General features: G+C 34.1%; 1 protein-coding gene across 5 annotated transcripts in view; it reads left to right on the forward strand.

Moving 5' to 3' along the window:
- KANSL1L (KAT8 regulatory NSL complex subunit 1 like) overlaps positions 1-24,356 on the forward strand; it is a 177,097-nt gene that overhangs the window by 48,793 nt on the left and 103,948 nt on the right. For all 5 annotated transcript variants that reach the window (XM_060107421.1, XM_060107420.1, XM_060107422.1 and 2 more), the window contains exons 3-4: positions 3,959-4,100; positions 21,217-21,414. In XM_060107421.1, the coding sequence (XP_059963404.1) occupies positions 3,959-4,100; positions 21,217-21,414 (340 nt within the window). The remainder of the gene's footprint in view (positions 1-3,958; positions 4,101-21,216; positions 21,415-24,356) is intronic.

Consider the following 24,356-nt stretch of genomic DNA (forward strand, 5'->3'; position numbering starts at 1 on the left):
GGGAAGCATAGGAAGCATATGAAAACATGTTCCACATCAGGAATTGAAAAACTATGGCCCATGGACCAAATCTGGCCTATTGTCTGTTTTTGTAGACAAAGTTTTATTGAAACATCATTACACCCATTCATTTATGATTGCTCTCATGCTATAACAGGAGAGTTGAGTAGTTATTAAAGAGACCCTGTGGCCACAAAACAAATATTTCCTGTCTGCCTCCTGACAGAAAAATTTGCTATCCCTTGGTCTAAAGGAATCAAATTCCAGGGAAGGCTAAGCTCTTCCTAGGTGAGCAAACACCAGTGGAGAAATTTGGCCTAATTTAATGTAATTTTCCCCAGGATAAAACTCATTTTTCTTGGAATTATAATTTTTTACAGTTGGATCTTATTTTTTTATTTTTTAAATCATAGTTAATTCATTTTTATTACTAAGCTAACAAACTCTATTAAAGGCAAAATTATACAAGTTTTTCTTTAAGTCTTGGTAACTTAAGGTATAATATTAGAAAGCTCTGTCTTATTCTGAGGAACAAACTACACTTCAAGGTTAAAACAGTGATCTAGAGAGAGAACAGAACAAACAAAACAACAACAAAACAGTGATGTAGATTCAAGATGTTGACCAGAAGTTAATACCAAGAGAAATTGTACTGAAAACCACTTGGTTTAAACAACTTGTGCTTATTTCCATCAGTAAGTTAAGTTGTGACTGCAAACAAGTAAGGATGAGGAATGAAGGCATGTGCTGCCTTTCTGAGGACTGACTAGTCTCACTGCCCAGGTGGTCTCCACTCATGGATGTATTTGCCCTGATCTTCACTAGAAGTAGGGGCTCCTATTTCCAGTGAAGATTAGGGCATGTGTTGGTCTTTGATCATTTCAACACACTCCAGAGAGATGTAAGGAGTAAATCTTCTTAGTGGCCTGGCAGACCAGGCTTATATGCTGACTGAGGAGTCTAGACACTCTGGGTTTGCCTCACATTCTTATTAGTTTGTTGTTGCATCAGCTGTGTTCTGATTGGTTACACTCTAAGATATAAGCCATTACATCATTGGTTATATAAATTGTTTACATAAAACGTTTTGTGTTTGAGGTACAACAGGTGTCAATCTCCTTTGAATGAGCCATATACATATCTGTAACATGTTTACAACCATAGTTATTTTTTAGAAAGACATATTTTCAAGCAAGAGAACATTTTTGATGGGAAAGATTGGTTACCATTTTTAAGCATAGCAAACAGATTTTACTCCTGTTAAAATGTAGAATAAGGTATCCTTTACAGAAAATTCATTTCACTTATTACAAAGCCCCAGTATTATTTAGTTTACTTAAATCTGATATTACTACTTTTTCTATGTTAGGATAATTTAATGTCACATATGAACATAAAAATGATTTTTTTAAACTTAGTTTCAGTATCAGTATTTTTATTAGAAGTACAATAACATTAACTCCATAAACTTTTATTTTTCTCTATTTCCATGAGCTAATAATCAGTTTGACAACCCAGCAAAGTTGCATGTTATAGGGAAATTTTCTGACTGGAGCAAAATTTAATGAAACAATGTTTAAGGTCATCTTTGATTTCCGCATGCTTACTTCCACATCATACTTCTTCAAGTCCTATCTACTTTAAAATCAACCTTGAATCCATCCTCTTATCTTCATCTCTTCTTTATCTCCCACCCCATTTCCAGTCCAGGCCATTTTCATCTTCTATTCATTGTTTTAATCACAGTAAGCTCTAGAGTAACACATTAACCTTCTAATCTCAGTAATTTTGCACAACAAAGGTTTACTGTGGCTTACGTAAAGTCCAGTGTGGTTTGAGCTGTGATCCTCTTCCATCTTGTAGCAATAATATCTGCACAGTGTCTTTGAAGTTGGTCAGATGGACTAGAAATGACTTTATCACTTTTGCTCACAACCTGTTGGTCAGAGCTAGTCACATGGCTCCAACTTAAGTGCAGTGAAGGCTGGGAAATGTAGGACAGTACACGAAATATTTAGAGATCACAATTATCTGTACCACATTTAGATTATTATAGTTGCATCCTAATTGGTTTCCTTATTTACTCTTATGTTCCACTACAATGCTTTCTCTACCTAGTAGCTAGAGTGCTTGGAAAAAAAAATTTTGTTACTATCTCACCAATAACTTCCTTTTTGCATAAAATCCAACACTTTGCCCTTACCTGTGCAACTACTGCATGATATGGTCCTTGCCTTCTTCACTAATTTCATAATTGGCAGTTAGTATTGTTATCTGTGAATAGTGTATTTTGAATAGGCATTTTTTATTTTGTCCATAGTTATGAAAATGTGATTTAAAATAGTGTCACATTTGCAAAATCACAATAATAACTATAAACTGAATAATAATACCAAGAGAAGTCCTAATTTATATGGCAGTCTCTGCAGTCACATTGTATGTAATTAGAATCTGAAAAAAAAAAAAGCTTTTTGAGAACATTGACATAAAGTCTGTTATAATTAATAAATTATGTGTAGTAGAGTTACAATAATTCTATTTCTCTGACAACAAATGATTTCTTAGCATAAATGTTTTCTTTGGCTAAAGTTTATATGAAAGATATTTCATTATGGTTAAATGTGTAAAAATTAATAAAGTTTATTTTTTAGAGCAGTTTTAGGTTTACAACAAACTTGAGTGGAAAATACAGACTTCCTATATATCCCCTGTCCTTACACAGATGACTTCCCCCACTATCAACATACTGCACAAAGGTAGTGAATTTGTAACAATCTATGAACCTACATTGACACATCATTATCACTCAAAGTCCATAGTTTACATTAGGTAGGGTTCACTTTCAGCGTTGTGCATTATATGGGTTTTGACAATAAATGCAATTTTTAGACAAGTTTTTCATGAAGTTTGTGTTTTGCCATTAAGTAGTTACTTCCCTTCAGTTATACTTTCAATTTCTTCTGTTATGCCTTCTTCAATTTCTTCCTTGGCAGTATGAAGCTCCTAATTAATTATTCCAAACACCACACACACACAAACTCCCCCTCCCTCCCTCCCTCCCTCCCTCCCTCCCTCCCTCTCTCTCTCTCTCTCTCTCTCTCTCTCTCTCTCTCTCTCTCTCTCTCTCCTCTGTGTCTGTCTCTCTCTCCGTCTGCTCCCCCCTCACTCTAAGTGATTGTTTTCTAGTTGGAGTGGTTGAAATATTTTCTTAAGGTAATTAATTTGTAATCTCACAAACTGTGGATTAGAACAGTGCCCTTGCCAAAAGATAGAGGAGCTAATTAAGTAAGGTTCAACCCTTATTTTCAAATGTGCATGGAAGAAAGGCTGTATATAAATTCTTTCTCATCTCTGAGCTGTGAATCCTAGGAATAAAGTTTTTAACAAGCTTTTTATCTTAATAAACATCTGAGAATTTGTATATTTGATATGTTTATTGAAATGTAGCAGAGCATTCATATTTTTGATAATTTTTGACATTAAAAAATTGATTCCTGTTCTAGCAAATGAAAATTACATTTAGTAAAATTGAGTACTCTATGGTTTGTTACATGGATTTAGATCTAGCACAGTTCAAATGACTTGTCCTATACTTGACATCTACTTACATATAAAAGGCTCATGTAACAGTTTTTACATGGTGTTAGTATTGTCATTCTTGTTTCTTTTCCTTTGCTGGCCTACTTCTGTTTCAGCCCTTGACCATTAATAAAGTATTAAATAGCAAGGAGATTATCCTACTACTGGGTACACAATATTGAATAAAAACAGATGTTTGTGGGATAGAAAGATAAGGAAATCAAATCTTTGAGAAGTTGATATACCATTCTTTCATATAATTAGATGTTTTATAAAGTAATTTGGGATTGTATGACAAGAGTCAAGGAAGCTATTAAGCAATCTCTGTGAAAACTTATTGTCTTTGTGCTTTGACTAACTGTGTTTGTCTTGTTCACAGTAACTGTAGTACTGAATGGAAGTGGCTTGTAGACAGAGCAAGAGTTGGCAGCCGTTGGACGTGGCTTCAAGCCCAGATTTCAGAGCTAGAATACAAAATCCAACAACTAACGGATGTTCACAGGCAGATTCGTGCCTCCAAGGTATTGTGTGTGCTCTTCTATTTAAAAAAATATTATTAGTTTTAGTTTCTTCTCATCTCTCCACACAAAATAATTGTTATTAGGCTTTATAAAAATGTAGTTAATGTTAAGATTTTTGATATATTAATTCTGTAAGTTGAAACTATTTTTGTAACTTATCACAAACATTTTATCATATTGAGCAGTTAAGAATTTCTTTATTGGATTCCAGTTAATAGAAATGATAAACATTTTTTATAAACCTCTACTTTGTTGGCATTTATTTTAACATATGTGAGAAATTCTGAGTGTATCTTATTGGAATCTCTTTAGAGTTTTTTGTTTGTTTTAAGAAAAATTATAAACACATAAAAATGTTCTAGAAAGCAATATAATGAATACCTGTGTACCCACCCCCAAATTTATCAAATATTAAATTTTTACTAGTTTGGGTTTTGTTTTTAGAATAATAAAGCATTACCTTACAATTGAAGTACTTGTATAATCCTTCCTGATCCCGTTCCCTTTCCCTATGTCACTGATACCAACATATTTTAAAAGATTTTTATTTTATATTGGTGTATATTTGATTAACAATGCTGTGTTAGTTTCAGGTGTATAACAAAGTGATTCAGTTATATATATACATTTATCTATTCTTTTTCAAATTCTTTTCCCATTTAGGTAATTACACAGTATTAAGTAGAGTTCCCTGTGCTATACAGTAGGTCCTTGTTGGTTATATATTTTAAATATAGCAGTGTGTACATATCATTCCCAAACTCCCAACCTATTTCTCCCCCTCCCCCTTCCCCCCTGGTAACCATAATTTTGTTCTCTAAGTCTGTGAGTCTGTTTCTGTTTTGTAAATAGGTTTATTTGTATCTCTTTTTTTTTTTTTGTATTCCTCACATAAGTGATATCATAGGATATTTGTCTTTCTCTGTCTGACTTACTTCACTTAGTATGGTAATTTCCAAGTCCATCCATGTTGCTGCAAATGGCATTATTTCATTCTTTTTAATGGCTGAGTAATATTCCATCATATATATGTTCCACATATTTATCCATTCCTCTGTTGGTGGACATTTTGGTTGCTTCCATATCTTGGCCATTGTAAACAGTGCTGCAGTGAACACTGGGGTGCATGTGTACTTTTGGTTTATGGTTTTCTCCAGATATATGCCCAGGAGTGTGATTGCTGGATCATATGGTAGTTCTATTTTTACTTTTTTAAGGAACCTCCATGCTGTTCCGTGAAGTTTATGTTTGTTCTTATTGCCATTTTGTTGTTTTGGATTTGTTTTTGTAGGTGTTTTTTCTTCCCTTCATCTTTTTTTCTCTTCTCTTGAGATTTAATGACTAACTTTAGTGTTGTGTTTGGATTCGTTTTTCTTTTTTCCGTGTGTATCTATTGTAGATTTTCAGTTTGCAATTCCCATGAGATTTTGATATAGCAGTCTGTATATAAACAAGATTGTTTTAAGTTGCTGGTCTTTTAATTTCAAATGCATTTCCAATATCCTGCATTTGTGCTCTCCTCTTACAGTTGCTGGTTTTGATTTGTGTGCAGGTAATTTCCTACCTTTACTGTATGTTTGCCTTTATTGGTGAGCTTTTCCATTTGTAACTTTCTTGTTCCTAGTTGCAGCCTTTTCTTTTCCACTTAGAGAAATTCCTTTAGCATTTGTTGCAAAGCTGATCTGGTGGTGCTGAATTCTCTTAGCTTTTGCTTATCTGTAAAGCTTTTGATTTCTCCATTGAATCTGAATGAGAGCCTTGCTGGGTAGAGTATTCTTGGTTGTAGGTTCTTCCCTTCATCACTTTAAATATATCATTCCACTCCCTTCTGGCCTGCTGAGAAATCAGCTGATAACCTTATGGGAGTTTCCTTGTAAGTTATTTGTTGCTTTTCCCTTGTTGCTTTTAATATTTTTTCTTTGTCTTTAATTTTTGTCAATTTGATTACTATGTGTCTCAGCATTTTCCTCCTTGGGACTCTCTGTGCTTCCTGGACTTGGGTGACACTTTCCTTTCCCATGTTAGGGAAGTCCTCTTCTTTTCATTCTTTTTATCTTTATTCTGTTCTGCAGCAGTGATTTCCACCATTCTCTCTTCCAGTTCACTTATCTGTTCTTCCACCTCAGTTATTCTGCTATTGATTCCTTCTAGTGTGTTTTTCATGTCATTTATTGTATTGTTCATCTCTGTTTGTTTGTTCTTTAGTTCTTCTAGGTCTTTGTTAAACATTTCTTGTATCTTCTTGATCTTTGCCTCCATCTTTTTTCCAAGATCCTGGATCGTCTTCATTCTCATTATTCTGAACTTTTTTTCCAGAAGGTTGCTTATCTCCCCTTCATTCAGTTGTTTTTTCTGGGGTTTTATGTTTTTCCTTCATCTGAGACATAATCCTCTGCCATCTCATTTTGTGTAACTTTCTGTGATTGTGGTTTCTGTTCTTCAGGCTGCAGGTTTGTAGTTCTTCTTGCTTCTGCTGTCTGCCCCCTAGTGGATGAGGCTGTCTAAGAAGCTTGTGCAGGCTCCCTGATGGGAGAGACTGGTAGCTGCCCACTGGTGGATGGAGCTGGGTCTTGTCCCTCTGGTGGGCAGGGCTGTGTCAGGGGGTGTGTTTATTGGGCAGCTGTTTACTCAGGAAAACTTTAAGCAGCCTGTCTGCTGATGGGTGGAGCTGTGTTCCCATCCTGTTGGTTGTTTGTCCTGAGGCATCCCAGAACTGGAGGCTCCAGGCTGTTGGGTGGGTCCAGGTCTTGGTGAGAAAATTGTGGCCTCCAAAAGGGCTCATGCCAATGAGTACTCCCCAAAACTGCTGCCCACAGTATCCTTATCACTGCAGTGAGCCACAGCTGCCCCCCACCTCCACAGGAGACCCTCCAATACTAGCAGGTAAGTCTGGCCCAGTCTCTTATGAAGTCACCGCTTTTCCCCCCGGGTCCTAGTGTGCTTGAGGCCCTGTGTGCACCCTCCATGAGTAAAGTTTCTGTTTCCCCCAGGCCTGTAGCATTTCTATGATCAAACCCTGCTGGCATTCAAAGCCAGATTCTCTGGGGGATCCTCCTCCCATTGCCAGACCGCCAGGCTGGGGAGCTAGATGTGGAGCTCAGAACTTTCACTCCTGTGGAAGAACTTTTGTGGTATAATTATTTTCCTGTTTGTGGGTAGCCCACCTGGTGTGTATGGGATTTGATTTTATCATTATTGCTCCCCTCCTACTGTCTCCTTGTGCTTCTTCTTTGTCTTTGGATGTAGGGTATCTTTTTTGATAGGTTCCAGCATTTTTTTTGTCAGTGGTTGTTCAGCAGTTAATTGTGATTTTGGTGTTTCCATAAGAAGGGGTGAGCTCAGATCTTTCTACTCTGCCATCTTGTCTTCTCCTCCTCCCTGACTCCAACATGTATTGATAGGTAATATTTTTATGAATATTTATTGGCCCATAGGTATTATCTGTATCTATAAATAAAATTTGTTTTTCATGCTTCTAAAATCTATATAAGTTATATTTATACTACAAACTCTTTTGCAACTTGCTTGTTTTTGCTCAGCATAATTTTTATACATATTTATACTTCCTGTATGACACTTAATTGTACGAATGGAATGAAATTTTATAAATACAATGGATGTTTATCTCTTCTCCTATTTTCTATTAATAGACATGTACATTGTTTCAGTTTTTATGCCAGTAAAAACAATACATCAGTGACTGTCTTTTATGTGTTTTTTGGTGAACCTATGGAGAGCTTTTCTTGGGTATATGCCTAAAAGTGGAAATGCTTGATCTTAGGCATGGCTGTATATGCTTTCCTATACCACTTATGTGATTGGATAATTAATATTCCCACTGGCAGTTCATGAGAGCTCCTGGTTTTCCACATCCTTGTGAACTTTTTGAATTTTTTGGTCTCTTAATTTTTGCAGTTTAATGAGTGAAATATTATTACTGTTTTAATTTAATTATTCCCAAATATAATGAGATTGGGCCTCAGTGTAATTGACCATCAAATTTTGTTGTTTTATTTTTTAGATTCCACATATAAGTGATATCAAACAGTATTTGTCTTTCTCTGTGTGACTTATTTCACTTAGTCTAACATCCTCCAAATCCATCCACGTTGTTGCAAGTGGCAAAATTTTATTCTGTTTTATGGATAAGTAGTATTCCATTGTGTGTTTGTATGTGTGTGTGTGTGTGTGTGTGTGTGTGTGTGTATCTTACATCTTCTTTATCCATTCCTCTGTTGCTGGACACTTAGTTTGCTTCCATATCTTGGCAATTGTAAACAATGCTGCTATGAACATTGAGGTGTATGTATCTTTCTGAATTATTTTTTTTCAGATATATACCCAGGAGTGGAATTCCTGGGTCATATGGTAGCTCTATTTTTAGTTTTTTGAGAAACCTTCATAATGTTTTCCACAGTGGCTGCACCAAAAATACATACATATACATTCCCACCAAAAATGTACGAGGGTTCCCTTTTCTCCACATCCTTGACAACATTTATTATTTGGATTCTTTTTGATGATGGCCATTCAGACAGGTGTGAGGTGATATCTTATTGTGGTTTTAATTTACATTCTCTGATGATTAATAGTGTTGAATATTTCTTCATGTGCCTATTGGCCACATGTAAGTCTTCTTTGGAAAAATTTCTCTTTAGGTCTTCTGCCCATTTTTTGATTGGGTTGTTTGGGTTTTTTTGCTGTTGAGTTGTATGAGCTGTTTATAAATTTTGGATATTAACCCCTTACTGGTCATATCATTTGCAAATATTTTCTCCCATTCAGTCGGTTGTCTTTTCATTTTGTTGATGGTTTCCTTTGCTGTACAAAAGACTGTAAGTTTAATTAGGTCCTATTTGTTTATTTTTGCTTTTATTTCCTTTGCTTTTGGAGACAGATCCAAAAAAATATTGCTACAATTTATTTCAAAGGGTGTTTTGCCTATGTTTTCTTCTAGGAGTTTTATTGTTTCCAGTCTTACATTTAAATCTTTAATCCATTTTGAGTTTATTTTTGTATATGATGTTAGAGAATTTTCTAATATCATTCTTTTACATGTAGTTGTCTAGTTTTCCCAGCACCACTTAATAAAGAGCCTGTCTTTTCTCCATTGTATATTTTTGCCTCCTTTTTTATAGATTAATTGACCATAGCTGCATGTATTTATTTCTGGGCTGTCTATTCTATTCCATTGATCTATGTGTCTATTTTTGTGCCAGTACCATACTGTTTGATTACCGTAGCTTTGTAGTATAGTCTGAAGTCAGGGAGTGTCATTCCTCTAGCTCTGTTACTCTTTTTCAAGATTGTTTTGGCTATTTGGGGTCTTTTTTATTTCCATACAAATTTTAAAAGTTTTCATTCTAGTTCTGTGAAAAATGCCTTAGTATTGTATTTTGATAGGGATTGCATTGAATCTGTAGATTGTCCTGGATAATATGGTCATTTTAACAATATTAATTCTTCTTTTCTTTTTCTTTCTTTTTTTTTTTTTTTTGGCTGCACTGCATGGCATGCAGGATCTTAGTTCCTTGACCAGGGATTGAACCTGTGTCCCCTGCAGTGGGAGTGCAGATTCTTAATCTTAACCACTGGACTGCCAGAGAAGTCCCACAATATTAATTCTTCTAATCCATAAACACCATATATCTTTCCATCTGTTTGTATTGCTTTCAGTTTCTTTCATCAGCATCTTATACTTTTCCAAGTACACCTCTTTTAACACCTTAGGTAAATTTATTCCTAGGTATTTTATTCTTTTTGATGTGATTGTAATTGGGATTGTTTCCTTGATTTCTTTTTCTGCTAGTTTGTTGTTAGTGTATAGAAATGGAACAGATTTCTGTATATTAATTTTGTATCCTGCAACTTTACTGAATTCATTGATGAACTCTGGTAGTTTTTTCATGGTATCTATAGGATTTTCTTAGTATCATGTCAACTGCAAACAGTGATAGTTTTATGCTTTCCAGTTTGGATTCCTTTTATTTCTTTTTCTTTCCTGCTTGCTATGGGTAGGACTTCCATACCATGCTGAATAAAAGTGGCAAGAGTGGATGTCTTTGTCTTGCTCCTGATCTTAGAGGAAATGCTTTCAGCTTTTCCCCACTGAGTGTGATGGGTTTGTCATATATGGCCTTTATTATGTTCAGGTATGTTCCCTCTATGCCCACTTTCTAGAGAGTATCATAAATGGCTGTTGAATTTTGTTAAAAGCTTCTTCTGCATCTATTGAGGTGACATTTGGTTTTTATTCTTCAAGTTGTTAATGTGGTGTATCACATTGATTGATTTGCATATGTTGAAAATACTTGCAAAAATCTTGAGAAAAATCCCACTTGATCATGGTATATGATCCTTTTAATGTATCTTTGGATTTGGTTTCCTAATATTTTATTGAGGATTTTGGTATCTATGTTCATTAGTAATATTGGCCTGTAATTTCTTTTTCATGTGATATCTTTGTCTGGTTTTGTTATCAGGGTGATGCTGGCCTTGTAGAATGAGTTTAAAAGTGTTCCCTTCTCTACAATTTTTTGGAATTGTTTGAGAAGAATAGGTGTTAACTCTTTTGTAAATGTTTGGTTGAATTCACCTGTAAAGCCAACTGGTCTTGGACTTTTGCTTGTTGGGCACTTTTTTTTTTTTAAATTACTGATTCAGTATTATTACTGGTTATTGGTCTGTTCATACTTTCTGTTTCTTCCTGGTTCAGTCTTGGGAGATTGTACCTTTCTAAGAAGTTTCTTCATTTCTTCTAGGTTGTCCACTATATTTGTATATAGTTGTTTATTGTAGTCTCTTATGATCGTTTGTATTTATGTGCTCTTGGTTGTAACTTCTCCTTTTTCATTTCTGATTTTCCTGATTTGGACCCTCTTTTTTTCTTGATGAGTATGGTTAACAGTTTATCAATTTTATCTTTTCAAATAACCATCTCTTAGTTTCATTGATCTTCTCTATTTTTGTTTTTGTATATATTTCATTTATGTCTGCCCTGCTCTTTGTGATTTCTTTCCTTCTACTAAGTTTAGGTTTTCTTTGCTCTTTTCGGTGTGAGGTTAGGTTGTTTATTGGAAATTTTTCTTGTTTCATTAGATAAGCTTGTATAGCTATGAACTTGTCTCTTAGAACTGCTTTTGCTGCATCCCTTAGATTTTGGATCATTGTATTTTTGTTTTCATTTGTCTCCATGTATTTTTTTGATTTCTCCTTTGATTTCTTCAGTGATCCAGTGGTTGTTTAGTATCCTATTGTTTAGCTTCCATGTGTTTGTGGTTTTCTTCTTGTAATTGATTTCTAGTCTTATTGCGTTGTCGTCGGGAAAGATGCTTCATATGATTTAAATTTTCTTAAATTTACCACGGCTTGTTTTGTGGCCTAGCATGTTATCTATCCTGGAGAATGTTCCATGTGCACTTGAAAATCATGTGTATTCTGTTGCTTTTGGATGGAATGTTCTATCTATCTATCTATCTATATTAAGTTTCTCTGGTCTAATATGTCATTTAAGGCTAGTGTTTCCTTACTGATTTTCTGTCTTGATGATTTGTCCATTTATATAAGTGGGATGTTAAAGTGTCCTACTGTTATTGTGTTACTGTTGAGGTCTCCTTTTATGTTTGTTAGTATTTGCTTTATGTATTTAGATGCTACTATTTTGGGTGCATATATATTTACAATTGTTATATCTTCTTCTTGGATTGATCCCTTGATCATTATGTAATGTCCTTCTTTGTCTCTTGTAACAGTCTTTATTTTAAAGTCTATTTTGTCTGATATAAGTATTCCTACCCCAGCTCTTTTTGATGTCCAGTTGTATAGAATACTTTTTTCTATAACCTCACTTTCAGTATGTTTGTCTTTAGATCCGAAGTGAGTGTCTTTTAGACAGCATATATACAGGTCTTCTTTTTGTATCCATTCAGCCACTCTGTGTCTTTTAATTGGCCTTATAACTCTTATTTTCAGCTCATATTTAAGTATTACTTTGAGTGCATAGCATGTATTTCATTCTCTCATTGTTCTGTTTTTAATATGTTTTAATTTCCAATGTGATTACCTTTTTAACCTGAGTTTTTTAATAATACATCTTTATGTTCCTGAACTTATGAATCCTTTTTTTTTTTTTTGGTGTTTTGTCATTTAAATGCATTGTAATCTGTGAACTGATTACCTTGTATGGATTTCATTCTACTAATCAAATTTTGTAAATGCTCAGTGTGTAGTAGAAATAATGTATATTCTTTATTTGTTGATTATAGAATTCTCTATTAAACTGGTTGACTTTGTTGTATACATCTTTTATACCTTCATATATCTAGATCTTTCAATTCTAACATATATATTTGATATATATTTATTAATATTTGTCATCATTTTGAATTTTTCAGTTTCTCCTAGTAATTCTGTCAGTTTTTGCTTCTTACACTTTGAAATACTAATGCTATTAGGTAGATACAATTTTTTTTCTTCCAGGTGTTTGTTTTATAAGGTACATTTAGCTAGGTTTTTAAAATCCAGTCTGAGTAGTTTTAATTTTATTTTTCTTTTATTTTCCTCTCTTTGTGTTTGTTTTTCACTTGTCTTTCGTTGGATTGATGGAACTTGCTTTATTCCTTTCTTCGCTCTCTGCTCTTCTGAAAGCTATACATTATAGTCTTATTCTTTGTCATTACTCCTAGTTTGTAACATACTTCCATAAGAGCAAGTAATTCTAACAATGACTAAAAGTACTCAGTATTTTTATATTATTTTTTTCTTAAGATATGGATCTTAATGCTATTTAACTATGCATTATATATATCTGCTTCAATCTAGTTACTTATTTGACAGTCAGTAATTAATTACATTTCTAACAGATTTCATTAAAAATATGCTATTTTTTGTATTCTGTCTATAAAATTAGGTTACAGTAAGCTTCTGTAACAAAGTAACTCACAAATATAATGGCTTTATAAAGATACATAATGCTTCAAAAATAAAGAGTGAGTACATGCTGGTAGAGCAACTTGGTTGAACAGGGTCATTCAGGGACTCGGGTTCCTTCTGTCTTGCTTCTTTGACATACTCTCAGGTGTGTTGACTGCACTGTTGGACAGGGTTGTGGTCTTCTCATTTGTGCTCTCGGGAAGTGCGAAGAGAAGTGTGGTATAGTTTGTCTTTAAGTTGGATGTGACTTGGAAGTTGCAGTATGTTGTTTCACACTCCATTAGTCCAAACTTAGCCACATGAGTACAGCATGAGTACACTCCATGTGTAGGAGTGAAAGCTGAATAATACTGTCTTTCACTGAGAAGTTGTATGCATAGCTAAAGCTCTGGTAGGGATGGGGTCTTGAAAAGAAGAGGAAAATGGGTACTTTGAAGAATATGCAATATCTGCTACTTTATCTTTTCTCTCTTGGTTTGCTTCTTGCTGAAGTAAATTCTTTGATATTAATCTCTGAACATTTAAACTCTCTTTGTAGTTGTATGTCTCAAAATACTTTTATACTATCCTCACTCTTCAATGATATTTTAGGTTGATAGAAAATTCTGATTTGATAGTTATTTTCCCTTAGGCCTTTAAAGATAGTATTTCATTGTTTTCTTTATAATGATGAGCAGTTTACTATCAATGTAATTGTTTTTCCTATGTAAGTACTCTGTCCTTTCTAGCTGGTAACTTAAAATTTTTCTTATTTGATTTTCTACATTTTTTAAACTAACAGGTGTTTAATTATGGATTTATCTTTCTTTATCTTGTTTTCAGAGTACAGCTTTTTAACTGTACAATTTGCTGAATTTTGACAAATATATAGTTGTGTAAACATCACCATGATCTCCCCTCTTAATTATTGAACTGCTGTCCAGGAAAGGACAAAAAGTGCTTATTTTATAGGGAATTTGACAAAAACAAGCTAACTTTCTCACACATTGATTTGCAAGTTCTGTCAGATGTTCATGCTGAGATGTCCTGATAGAGTTAGAAATATGAGATTTGGAGAAGGCAGGTTTATAAGAAGATGTAGATGTAGAAATGGCAATTAAAGCTATGTTATTATATTATAGCAATTTTTTAAATAAAATTTATTCATCTCTCTTTCCTTCCTTGTTTTCTACCTTTCCTCCTCCTTTCCTTCATTCTTTTCCTTCACACACAGTTATTAGGTGCCTAATATGTGCTTAGGGTATACAGTGATGAATAAATCAACAGAGTTCTTATATTTTTAGGGTTTAGTTTAATGGGGGAAAAGTTGAGCAAATGATTACAGAAATAAATACTGTTTTATTTCCCATCAGGGGAAATTTAACACGGAATTTCCCTAGCTTAAGCATATATTGTTTCCCCCAAATTATAGGCTGTTTACTTGGAACTTGAAGTATATTTTCCCATAGAAGTAACAATATAAAGAGTTCTGATGCAATCCCATAAGTCCTATTTAATCTAAATATTGCTAAATATCTCTTTCTATCTTTTTTTTGACTGTTAATGCAATTTTTATTTGAAGTATAGTTGATTTTAGTATTGTGTTAGTGTCAGGTGTACAGCATAGTGATTTAGTATTTTTGCAGATTATATTCTATTACAGGTTATTACAAGATATTGGGTATAATTCCCTGTGTTATATAGTAAATCCTTTCTGCTTATCTATTTTATGTATAGTAGTTTGTATCTACTAATCCTATACCCCGAATCTGTCCCTCCCCACACCCTCTTCCCTGTGGTAACCATAGGTTGGTTTTCTATGTCTGTGAGTCTGTTTCTGTTTTGTATATACATTCATCTGTATTATTTTTTAGATTCTACATATAAGGGATATCATATGTCTTTGTCTGACTTCACTAAGCATAATATTCTCTAGATTCATCTACGTTTTCGCAAATGGCAATATTTCATTCTTTTTTATGGCTGAGTAGTATTCCATTGTGTATATATACATATATATGTATATATACACTGCATTTTCTTTATTCAATCATTTGTTGATGGGCTCTTGGTTTGCTTCCATGTCTTAGCTATTGTAAATAATGCTTCTATGAACATTGGTGTGAATGTATCTTTTAAAATTAGTGGTTTTGCTTTTTATGGACATATACCCAGGAGTGTGATTGTTGGATGATATGGTAACTCTATTTTTAGTCGTTTAAGGAACCTCCATGCTGTTTTCCACAGTGGCTGCACCAATTTAGATTCCCACCAACAGTGTACCAGGGCTCCCTTTTTTCCACATTCTCTCCAACACTTATTTGTTATTTATAGACTTTTTGATGGTAACAATTCTGACAGGTGTGAGGTCATATTTCATTGTGGTTTTGATTTTCATTTCTCTAATAATTAGTGATGTTGAGCATCTTTTCATGTGCCTGTTAACAATCTTTATGTCTTCTTTGGGAAAATGTCTATTCAAGTCTTCTGCCAATTTTTTGATTGGATTATTTGTTTGATATTGAGCTTTATGAGCTGTGTGTGTGTGTATTTATACACACATATATATTTTATTCAAGTATAGTTCATTTATAATGTGTTATTTTCAGGTGTACAACAAAGTGATTCAGTTATACATAAATATATATCTAGTTTTTTCAGATTCTTTTTCCTTATAGGTTATTACAAAATATTCAGTGTAGTTCCCTGTGCTATACAGTAGGTCCTTGTTTGTTATCTATTTTATATATAGTAGTGTGTATATGTTAATCCTAAACTCTTAATTTATCCTTCCCCCTCTTTCCCCTTTGGTAACCATAAGTTTGTTTTCTTTGTCTGTGGGTCTGTTTCTGTTTTGTATATAAGTTCATTTGTATCATTTTGATGAATGATAATGAAAAAATGCCATTTGCAGCAAGATGGATGGACCTAGAGATTCTCATACTAAGTGAAGCAAGCCAAATATCATATGATATCACTTATATGTGGAATCTAAAAACAAAAAAAATTCTACCTTTGTTTTTGTGAGAAACTGTATTCTACATGGTGAAACTGTGGACACAATGGAGATAATATTATAAGGTTGATGGTGACTGGTCTGAAACGAAATAGCTGAGAAGGGAAGGAATTAGAGTCCTCAAACCATGTAGTTAGCCAAACCACACATAGGGTCTGCACATCCATAAAGATTGGTGAATTTTAAATTCTGTCTATCATGAGTTTATCTTCTGGTAGGGGAGCTAGAGCATGTAAATAACATTGATTAAAATATAATACAATATGTGGAATGATATGTGTTTTTAATAAGATATAGATGTGGCATAGAGAGAATGTTTCACTCTGTCATTAGGGGTTTGCAGGTCAGAGAATATATCAGTAAAGAGGTGATGCCTCAGTATGACTTTGGAGGAAAAATAGTAGTTTGCTTAATGAACCTATAGAACTGGAAAAGGGATTCCTTAAATTTTGAAGGCATACGACATGATCTGTTTTAGGAATGACAAATTAGTATGTATTCAAAGGAGCAGAAACTTTGAGCTGTGCAGGGATGGGAGAGGAGGTTAGGAAGTCATGAATATTGTTTAATGCTTTGTAAAATTTGGTGGTGATGTCTGTAGGAAGGTGGATAGAAGCATAGATATAGAACCTTAGGCTTACCCATACTGTCTGTTGGATTTGAGGCAACTGTGTTCAGGAATAGTTTCCTGATGGAAGTTTTCTATTCAGTTACTCTTTCTCCTTTTTAACTGTCTTCACCTGGGCCTTAAGTTGTAGTGATCTCCCAGTCTTCTCAAGATCACCAGATAGTTTTCTTTGATGATTTTCTTTGAAAGATGTCACAAGTAGTTTTTATAGCCAGTAGAGTTCTAAGAACAAATCAAGTTTAAAGCAATTTGGAAATTTCCAAGAAAGTGGGTTCCTAGTTGAATTGATAACTAAGTTTTATATTTGAATCTAGGCAGTCTGGTTCATTTTGCTTTGACTTGAGAAAGGGTATTTTAATATTCTCTGTGTTCTAAGCAATGCTTTCTACTTGTTGTTTAAACATTTTTTGAAGTTTGATTATATGTTTATATAATATCTATTTGTAATAAATTATTTTAAGGAAATAAATCTTTCCAGCAATAATTTATGTAGCCTTACATTTTTTCTTGGTTCAGGCTAGATGTGATTCTGGCCCTTTGTTCCCTTAAGAGTTACATTATGTTTATTTTATGGAAGATATCATTATAATTATGCTATCAAAATACAATATTTCTTTACTTTGATAGCTTCTGCTTACCTTTCTTAGAAATTAATCAAGATGTTTAATTGCTTATTTATGCGCAGTTTAGTTATTATTGTATTGAATAGGGAAAACAACACTTTTTTGCTCTAATACCTTCTTGAATTATTATAATTAAAAAATTGAGAAGAGTGGTTTAATGCATTTTAAGTGAGACAGAACTTTTTATTTAATGTATCTTGAAAGGAAAAAAGAGGCCTTTCCTCTTAGTTAAATTAGAGATAAGGAAAGGGGAAAGAAATTGAGATGCTCTTTTATAAACAGCCTTTTTAAATAAGTGCTACTTTTGTGTCTCTGGTCGGGAAACATACAGTGTTTTAGTAGTGTAAAATAAGGGATAAATGCCCTAAAATGTGTCATTTGCCCCTTCTTTGGCACACTCCAGGTGGTCTAAATTTTGCTTAAATTCTTAGAGAGAAGAAAGCAGGTATTAGCAACATCCCTTCCTTGTTCTTGCAACAGCTTTTTCAACACACTACAACTGCCATATTTCTCTTTTTCTCTGCTCCAGCTGTTACTGAGACAACAGCTTCTTCTCACTTTCAGAAAAAAATTTATAATAATTTTTCTTAGTTGGAGAGGCTGGCTATCCTATATTAAATGATTTCTCCTTTAGATTTCTTTTGTTATCCTATAATAGGATCTTCCACATCTTAAATTGTACATTTTGTTTGTTTTAAAGTTTTCATTTAAGTTTTTGCTTAAAATTAGTTTTGATGACTTTATATAAATAATAAATATGTTGCTGATGAAACCGTGCACCTCAGATGGGACTTGAACCCATTGGCCAGGACTTGAACCCAGCCAGAACCCAGATTGGGACTTGAACTCACATGCTGGGACTTGCACCCAGCTAGAACCCAGACTGGGACTTGAACCCACGGGCTGGAACTCGAACCCAGACAGAACCCAGATTAGGACTTGAACCCATGGGCTGGGACTCAAACCTGGCCAGAACCCAGATTGGGACTTGAATCCATGATCTTTTAATTGAGAGCACACTTGGTCTCAGGACTTAGTGAACCTCAGGTTCTTGATGTCTCATTGAAGAAAGAATTCAGTGAGAGACAAAGTGATAGATAAGAAGTGGATTTATTTAGAGAGAAACACACTCCACAGACAGAGTGTGGGCCATCTCAGAAGGTGAGAGTCCCCGAAATACAGCGTGGTTAGTTTTTATGGGCTGGGTAATTTCATAGGCTAATGAGTGGGTGGATTATTCCAACTATTTCAGGGAAGGGGCGGAGATTTCCAGGAATAGGGCCACTGTCCACTTTTTGACCTTTTATGGTTGGCCTCAAAACTGTCATGGCGCTGGTGGGTGTGTCATTTAACATGCTAATGTATTAAAAAGAGCTATGATGAGGCTCAAGTTCCACTGGAAGTCAAATATTCTACCATCTTGGACCTAGCTGGTTCTAACCAGTTTTTGTCATGTCCTATGGCTATGTCATTCTTTTAAAGGTTGTGCCTTTCCCCCTTACCTCCTGTTTCACTGAGGCAATTGTATTTTTTCACACTATGTCATCTCTGTGAGGACCCTGGGAGTGGAGGTGGGGATCTCTCTAGTGCTATTATTGGGAATAGTTGTCTTCTCTGAGCAGCTGATTTGTTTTCATCTTCATCTATGCTAAGGTTTTCACTTGTTTCAGTTAACACAACTCATCCTTCTAAAAAAATTTTATCTTTGTTATTTACCTTATTTTATCTATCATTAGACTACTTTCCTGATCTTTTAAAGAATTCAGATTAATTTAGTTATAATTAACAAACAAAACTGTAAAATATACATCATGGTGACCCAACACATGTATATTCTTTTCCTGATTTTTAAGAAGAGGAATTATTTCTGCAGTGTCTCCAGAGGATTTAATCTTCTTCCCTTTCTTCTCTATTCTTGGTTATGGCAGAGAAAAATCATGGGCCATTCTTACATTGTGAGAGTTTTGTCCAGGGCAACAGTTTAAGAGAACAAAATAGGTTATGAAGTTGACTATGAGTGTCTCCCCTGTTGAATCTTTAAAATATTATTCTTCAATGAATTAACTATAGCAGCCCTCCTACTTATAAAAAGGTGGTATTCTTATACTACCTTTTTGAAATTCAGAATCAATTTTTGCATAGAAACAATATTGTAAGTAGGGATTATGAAATCAGGGTAATTCACAGAAGCCTGGCCCATAATATAAACTGTAATCAAACCAAATAGAATTATAATTAATTTAATATAGTGAAAACTTATATTCTTTTGTATATAGATACTTGTGAAAAACCTACTAGAGACTTGTACAAATTTTGGGTAGACATTTCAGATACTTTCAAGAGCTTTTGGACTGATGATACTGTCTGTCAAGTCTAATTTAATTTTTAAAATATCAAGTGAAACAGAAACTTCTTTTAAATATATTTCTTCAGATTTCTTGACAGCCATATTTGTGCATTCTATGAAAACAGTCATTGAGATGGGATCAACAGTTGGGTCCTTTTATCTTTGTATAATTTAGTAGCACTGTTACAAGTATAGGTAAAAAAGAAAATGTTACTTTTACCAAGCATCATTTGTAATATATTACTATAAAATAATAAAATGTATGTTTAATACAATATCTGAATATGTTAATTCTAAAGTGATATATTCTCTAAATTATAGTGTAAACTAAGACTACTTATATATAACATATAATCTATAGGTGGTTTCCATCCTATGTAAAGTACTTATACAAGATATAATCTAGCCCACAGCAATTATTTAATTTGTCCCATCTTGAAATACTCTATCTTTATATTAGTGTTTTAGTCTATTTTTCTTTCCAAGAATATAATATTTTAGCCACATTAAGCATTTAATACCTTTCCAACTAGCCTATAGGAACTTATTGATATTTTGTCCCCCAAAAAGTGTGTATATATGTGTGTGTATATGTGTGTATATATATATATACACACATATATATATACACACATATACACACACATATATTTAATAATAATATTAATTATTCTATGCAGGGGGAAGTGTAGTAAAAGGGGTAGGAAGGGAAAAAATTTTATGACAAGAACTGTGAAACCATTAAGATCATATCTGTGCAATCCTCTTTCCCCTTTCTCTCCTGTCTTCATTACTTCTGAGGGACTTAAGGGTGAGGACAGTTGGAGTGAAGAAGCTAGGGAATGTGGGGAAAGTTCAGCAAGCCAGTTGAGGAATGTGTATGTATGAATGGTAGGCAGGGAGTACAGAGGCAGCTAGATCCCTATTCATTTCTCCAGTTACTTACATTTCAGAAAATACTCCATCAAAGTTGAAAACCTGTGTCTTTATTAATAACTCGTCTACTCTGTAAGCAATAAGAACTTTGGCCTAGAGAGTACTTTTTCTCAGTGGTGCAGTCCTGCCAACCCTGGCTGGCAGCAACAGGGTTGGGGTTCTTTAGAGTGCTCTGAAAGAAGTTAATATAAAGTTAGATTATTGTTTGGATGTTTGTAACTTTGATATTTTGGTTTATGAAATTAGGAGTGCTTAAATACAGAACTCAAGTGGAAATGCTAGTGACCAAAATATCAGAAGGTTATATCTGAAAATGTTCTAAATTTTAGTCAGAAATGTTCATATTCTGCATATAAGCCTTTTACTTTATTCTAAATGTATCATGCTTTTAATGCTAATAACTAAAACCAATAAGAAAAATAGCTTCTTGTATGTAATTTATGACAATATTTTGCAAGCCTAACCCATCAAATATGTTATTTTAGCCACACGTTTTAAATCAGTGACTTCTTTACAGAGTTAAACTGTACTTCCAAATGTCTATTTTCTGATTTCCAAGGAATAATAAAAAGCATGGTTCGAGAGCATTGTAATGTTAAAGTTGATCTAGCAGTCAATTTGTTTTTATTGCAACTCTTTAATTGTTATTTGTCTAGGGGATAGTGATCCTAGAAGAATGTCGACTTCCAAAAGACATTTTGAAAAAGCAAATCCAATTTGCAGACCAAGCTGCTTCATTAAACACTACAGGGAATCCCCAGATTCCTCAGGAGAGTCAAGATCCTTTACCAGAGCAAGATTTTGAAATGTCACCAAGTAGCCCTACACTACTTCTTCGCAATATAGAAAAACAGGTAATGTGAAGTAAGAGTAAAGTGTGAGTGGCATCAAAATGACTTTCAATTGATTTTATAAACTTTTCAAATAAACGTGTGTCTCTGCTTAAGATATTGGTTATTAAAGTTGGCCGTTTGACATTAAATACAATTAAAATATTTAGTATATATAGTCTCTTATATTGATATAATTAAGGTTATTTAAATATAATATGTGGAACTTCCCCAGTGATGCAGTGGTTGAGACTCCACACTCCCAATGTGGGGGGCCTGGGTTTGATCCCTGGTCAGGGAACTATATCCCACATGCATGCCACAACTGGGGAGCCCACATGCCACAACTAAGGAGCCCACCAGCCACAGCTAAGACCCTACAAAACCAAATAATTTTAAAAAATAAATAAATAAATATAATATGTAAAGTGTTGGTACATAGCTATAGGGTGATAACTCATTTATACTAGGGTTGGAAAATCTTGTTTTCTAACAAAATAGCTCATCATTGGACTTTTCTCATGGGGAAAGAACGGTGGTACCACTTAATAGATCTGAATGGGGTGTTTGATTAAGTTATTGATAGAAAGTTTTAGTGAAAGATAACATTAGAATATGGATTCTTTCATTAAAAAATGATCATGGAAATAGAGTCTAATAAACTCCTAATAAATTACTTTGACTCCAAAGCTTTTCCTGGTATTTAAATCCTCTTATAGATGACTCCAGAAGTTTAATTATTCTGTCCTATATTTATCCTTTGAAATCAAAACATTTTTTGCAAGATTAATATTTAAATTTTATTTCATATTATTTATAAAATTTAAATGAAGAGGAGGTTACATATATAATAGCCAAAATATCAAATGTATAGAAATAGACAAGAAATATGAAGGTATTTTATTAAAAAAATATCAACTGCATTACATAAAATAAGAATAATTGAGTCATAACTTGTACTTGAATAGGAAAACACATCACTGCAAATCACAGTAAATTTATTAGCCCAATGTGAACTTAATAAAAAATAGCAGTAAGACTTTTTTGAAAGTTGATTGTTGATACTAATATCTACAAAATAGTAAATGTGCAAAAACTGAGATACATTTAAAATACCAAATGTAATATAAATCAAATATTTTATTTGGTAAGCAGATTAATCAAAAAACTAAGAAAATAGAAAAAAATATTAGCCATTTATTTTAATGTAGACTTTGGTGGCTCTTAAACAAACCTGGCTTTCTAAGAGTTTGTTAACTTGCAACCAGATTGAATCTGCCAGAATATACTCAGTTGGGACCACAGCTGCATGATTACATTATTCCAGTGCATAATATGTATTCTCATCCCTGCCCACATTTAATTTTTCTGTTGTTTTTTTTTTCTGACATACATTGTGAAATAATTTAGTACCAGATTACTACTGTCTTAATCCTGGTAAGTCAGAATGTGGAGTAACTTCTCCCACCCCATATTTGTTAAGTTTGCAATTACCTAGAGTTTTTCTTAATTTTCCAATTTCCAATGCATTGTCAAAATACTATTATGAATATTTTAAAATTCAGAAAGTTATTTTGTAATTATCTGGTGTTAAACTGGAATGCACTTTACCATATAAGTGCTGTTTTAAATCAATACTGATTATATTCCTCTTCCCTCTTTTTTTTCCCCTCCCCTCATCCCTTAGGATCAGTACCTTTTCAGTTTGATCCTAGTTATTTCACACGAATAACGTGAGCACTTGATCAGTCAGACCTTTGACTCTTTTTACCTGTAGGTCACTACTTATCCTTAGGAAAGAGTTTTCTTGTATTTTTTCTTTCTTTTTGTTTAATATTTATTTATTTATTTATTTATTTTTTTTTTTGGCTGTGTCGGGTCCTAGTTGCGGCTTGCGGGGTCTTCATTGAGGCACACAGGATCTTTCGATGTGGCGCGGAGTCTCTTCCTTGCGGTGCTCGGGCTTCTTTCTAGTTGTGGCATGCAGGTTTTTTTTTTTTTTTTCTGTAGTTGCAGGGCATGGGCTCCAGGGTGCATGGGCTCTGTAGTTGTGGCCCGTGGGCTCCAGAGTGCATGGGCTCTGTAGCTTGTGGCAGGTGGTCTCTCTCGTTGAGGTATGCGAGCTCAGTAGTTGTGGCACGTGGGCTTAGTTACCCCCCAACATGTGGGATCTTAGTTCCCCCACCAGAGATCGAACCCGCTTCCCCTGCATTGTAAGGCAGATTCTTTACCACTGGACCGCCAGGGGAGTCCCTCTTGTATTTTTTCTTTCTCCTTGGTAGCACCAGTTTGTTTGGTTAGATCTGAGTTCACATCAGAACTGGCTAGTTTGCTGGACCCAGGGCAAAATGAAATCACACAGCCCTTTGTTAAAAAGTTTTAAATTTTAAGCCAGTGACAGCAGAGCATTAACCAAACATGGGATCCTTCTGAGTGCAGCCCCATGTTACTGCACAGGTTGCTCACCTATGAAGGTGGCCTTGGGTATCATGTTCATTTTAAGTCCCATTGCTGACAGGAGTGTCAGAGGCTTTGGGAGGGAAAGGAACCAGGAGTTGTGAGAATACTAATGGCTCTAGACATGGAGAGGAAAAGGATGCAGAAAGGGGCAGCACCAATCACTTGTAGAGGTCATTTATAAATTACCTGTGAATAGGTAATATGCTCTTGAAACATATGCTAATAATGTTTTTATAGGCCAATTAAAAATTAAGTTGTTTTCAAATACTCATTGAAGAAGACAGTCTAGGGGTGAGTAAATGGAAGAAGGGGTGGCAAGCCTGGTATTACACATATTTTTAAAAATATAATCTATTGGTATATAACTGTTTCCTTGCCATGGTGGAACTTGTGTATAGATCAGGTAATCCTTTGACTTGATTAAATTTACTGTTAGAGGAATGTTTTGCTTACCAAACTTATTTATGTTCCTCAAAAACAACTAAAGAGTTGGCAGTTAAGATATA

The sequence above is a fragment of the Mesoplodon densirostris genome, chromosome 8, assembly GCF_025265405.1.
Source record: "Mesoplodon densirostris isolate mMesDen1 chromosome 8, mMesDen1 primary haplotype, whole genome shotgun sequence".
Taxonomy (NCBI): domain Eukaryota; kingdom Metazoa; phylum Chordata; class Mammalia; order Artiodactyla; family Ziphiidae; genus Mesoplodon; species Mesoplodon densirostris.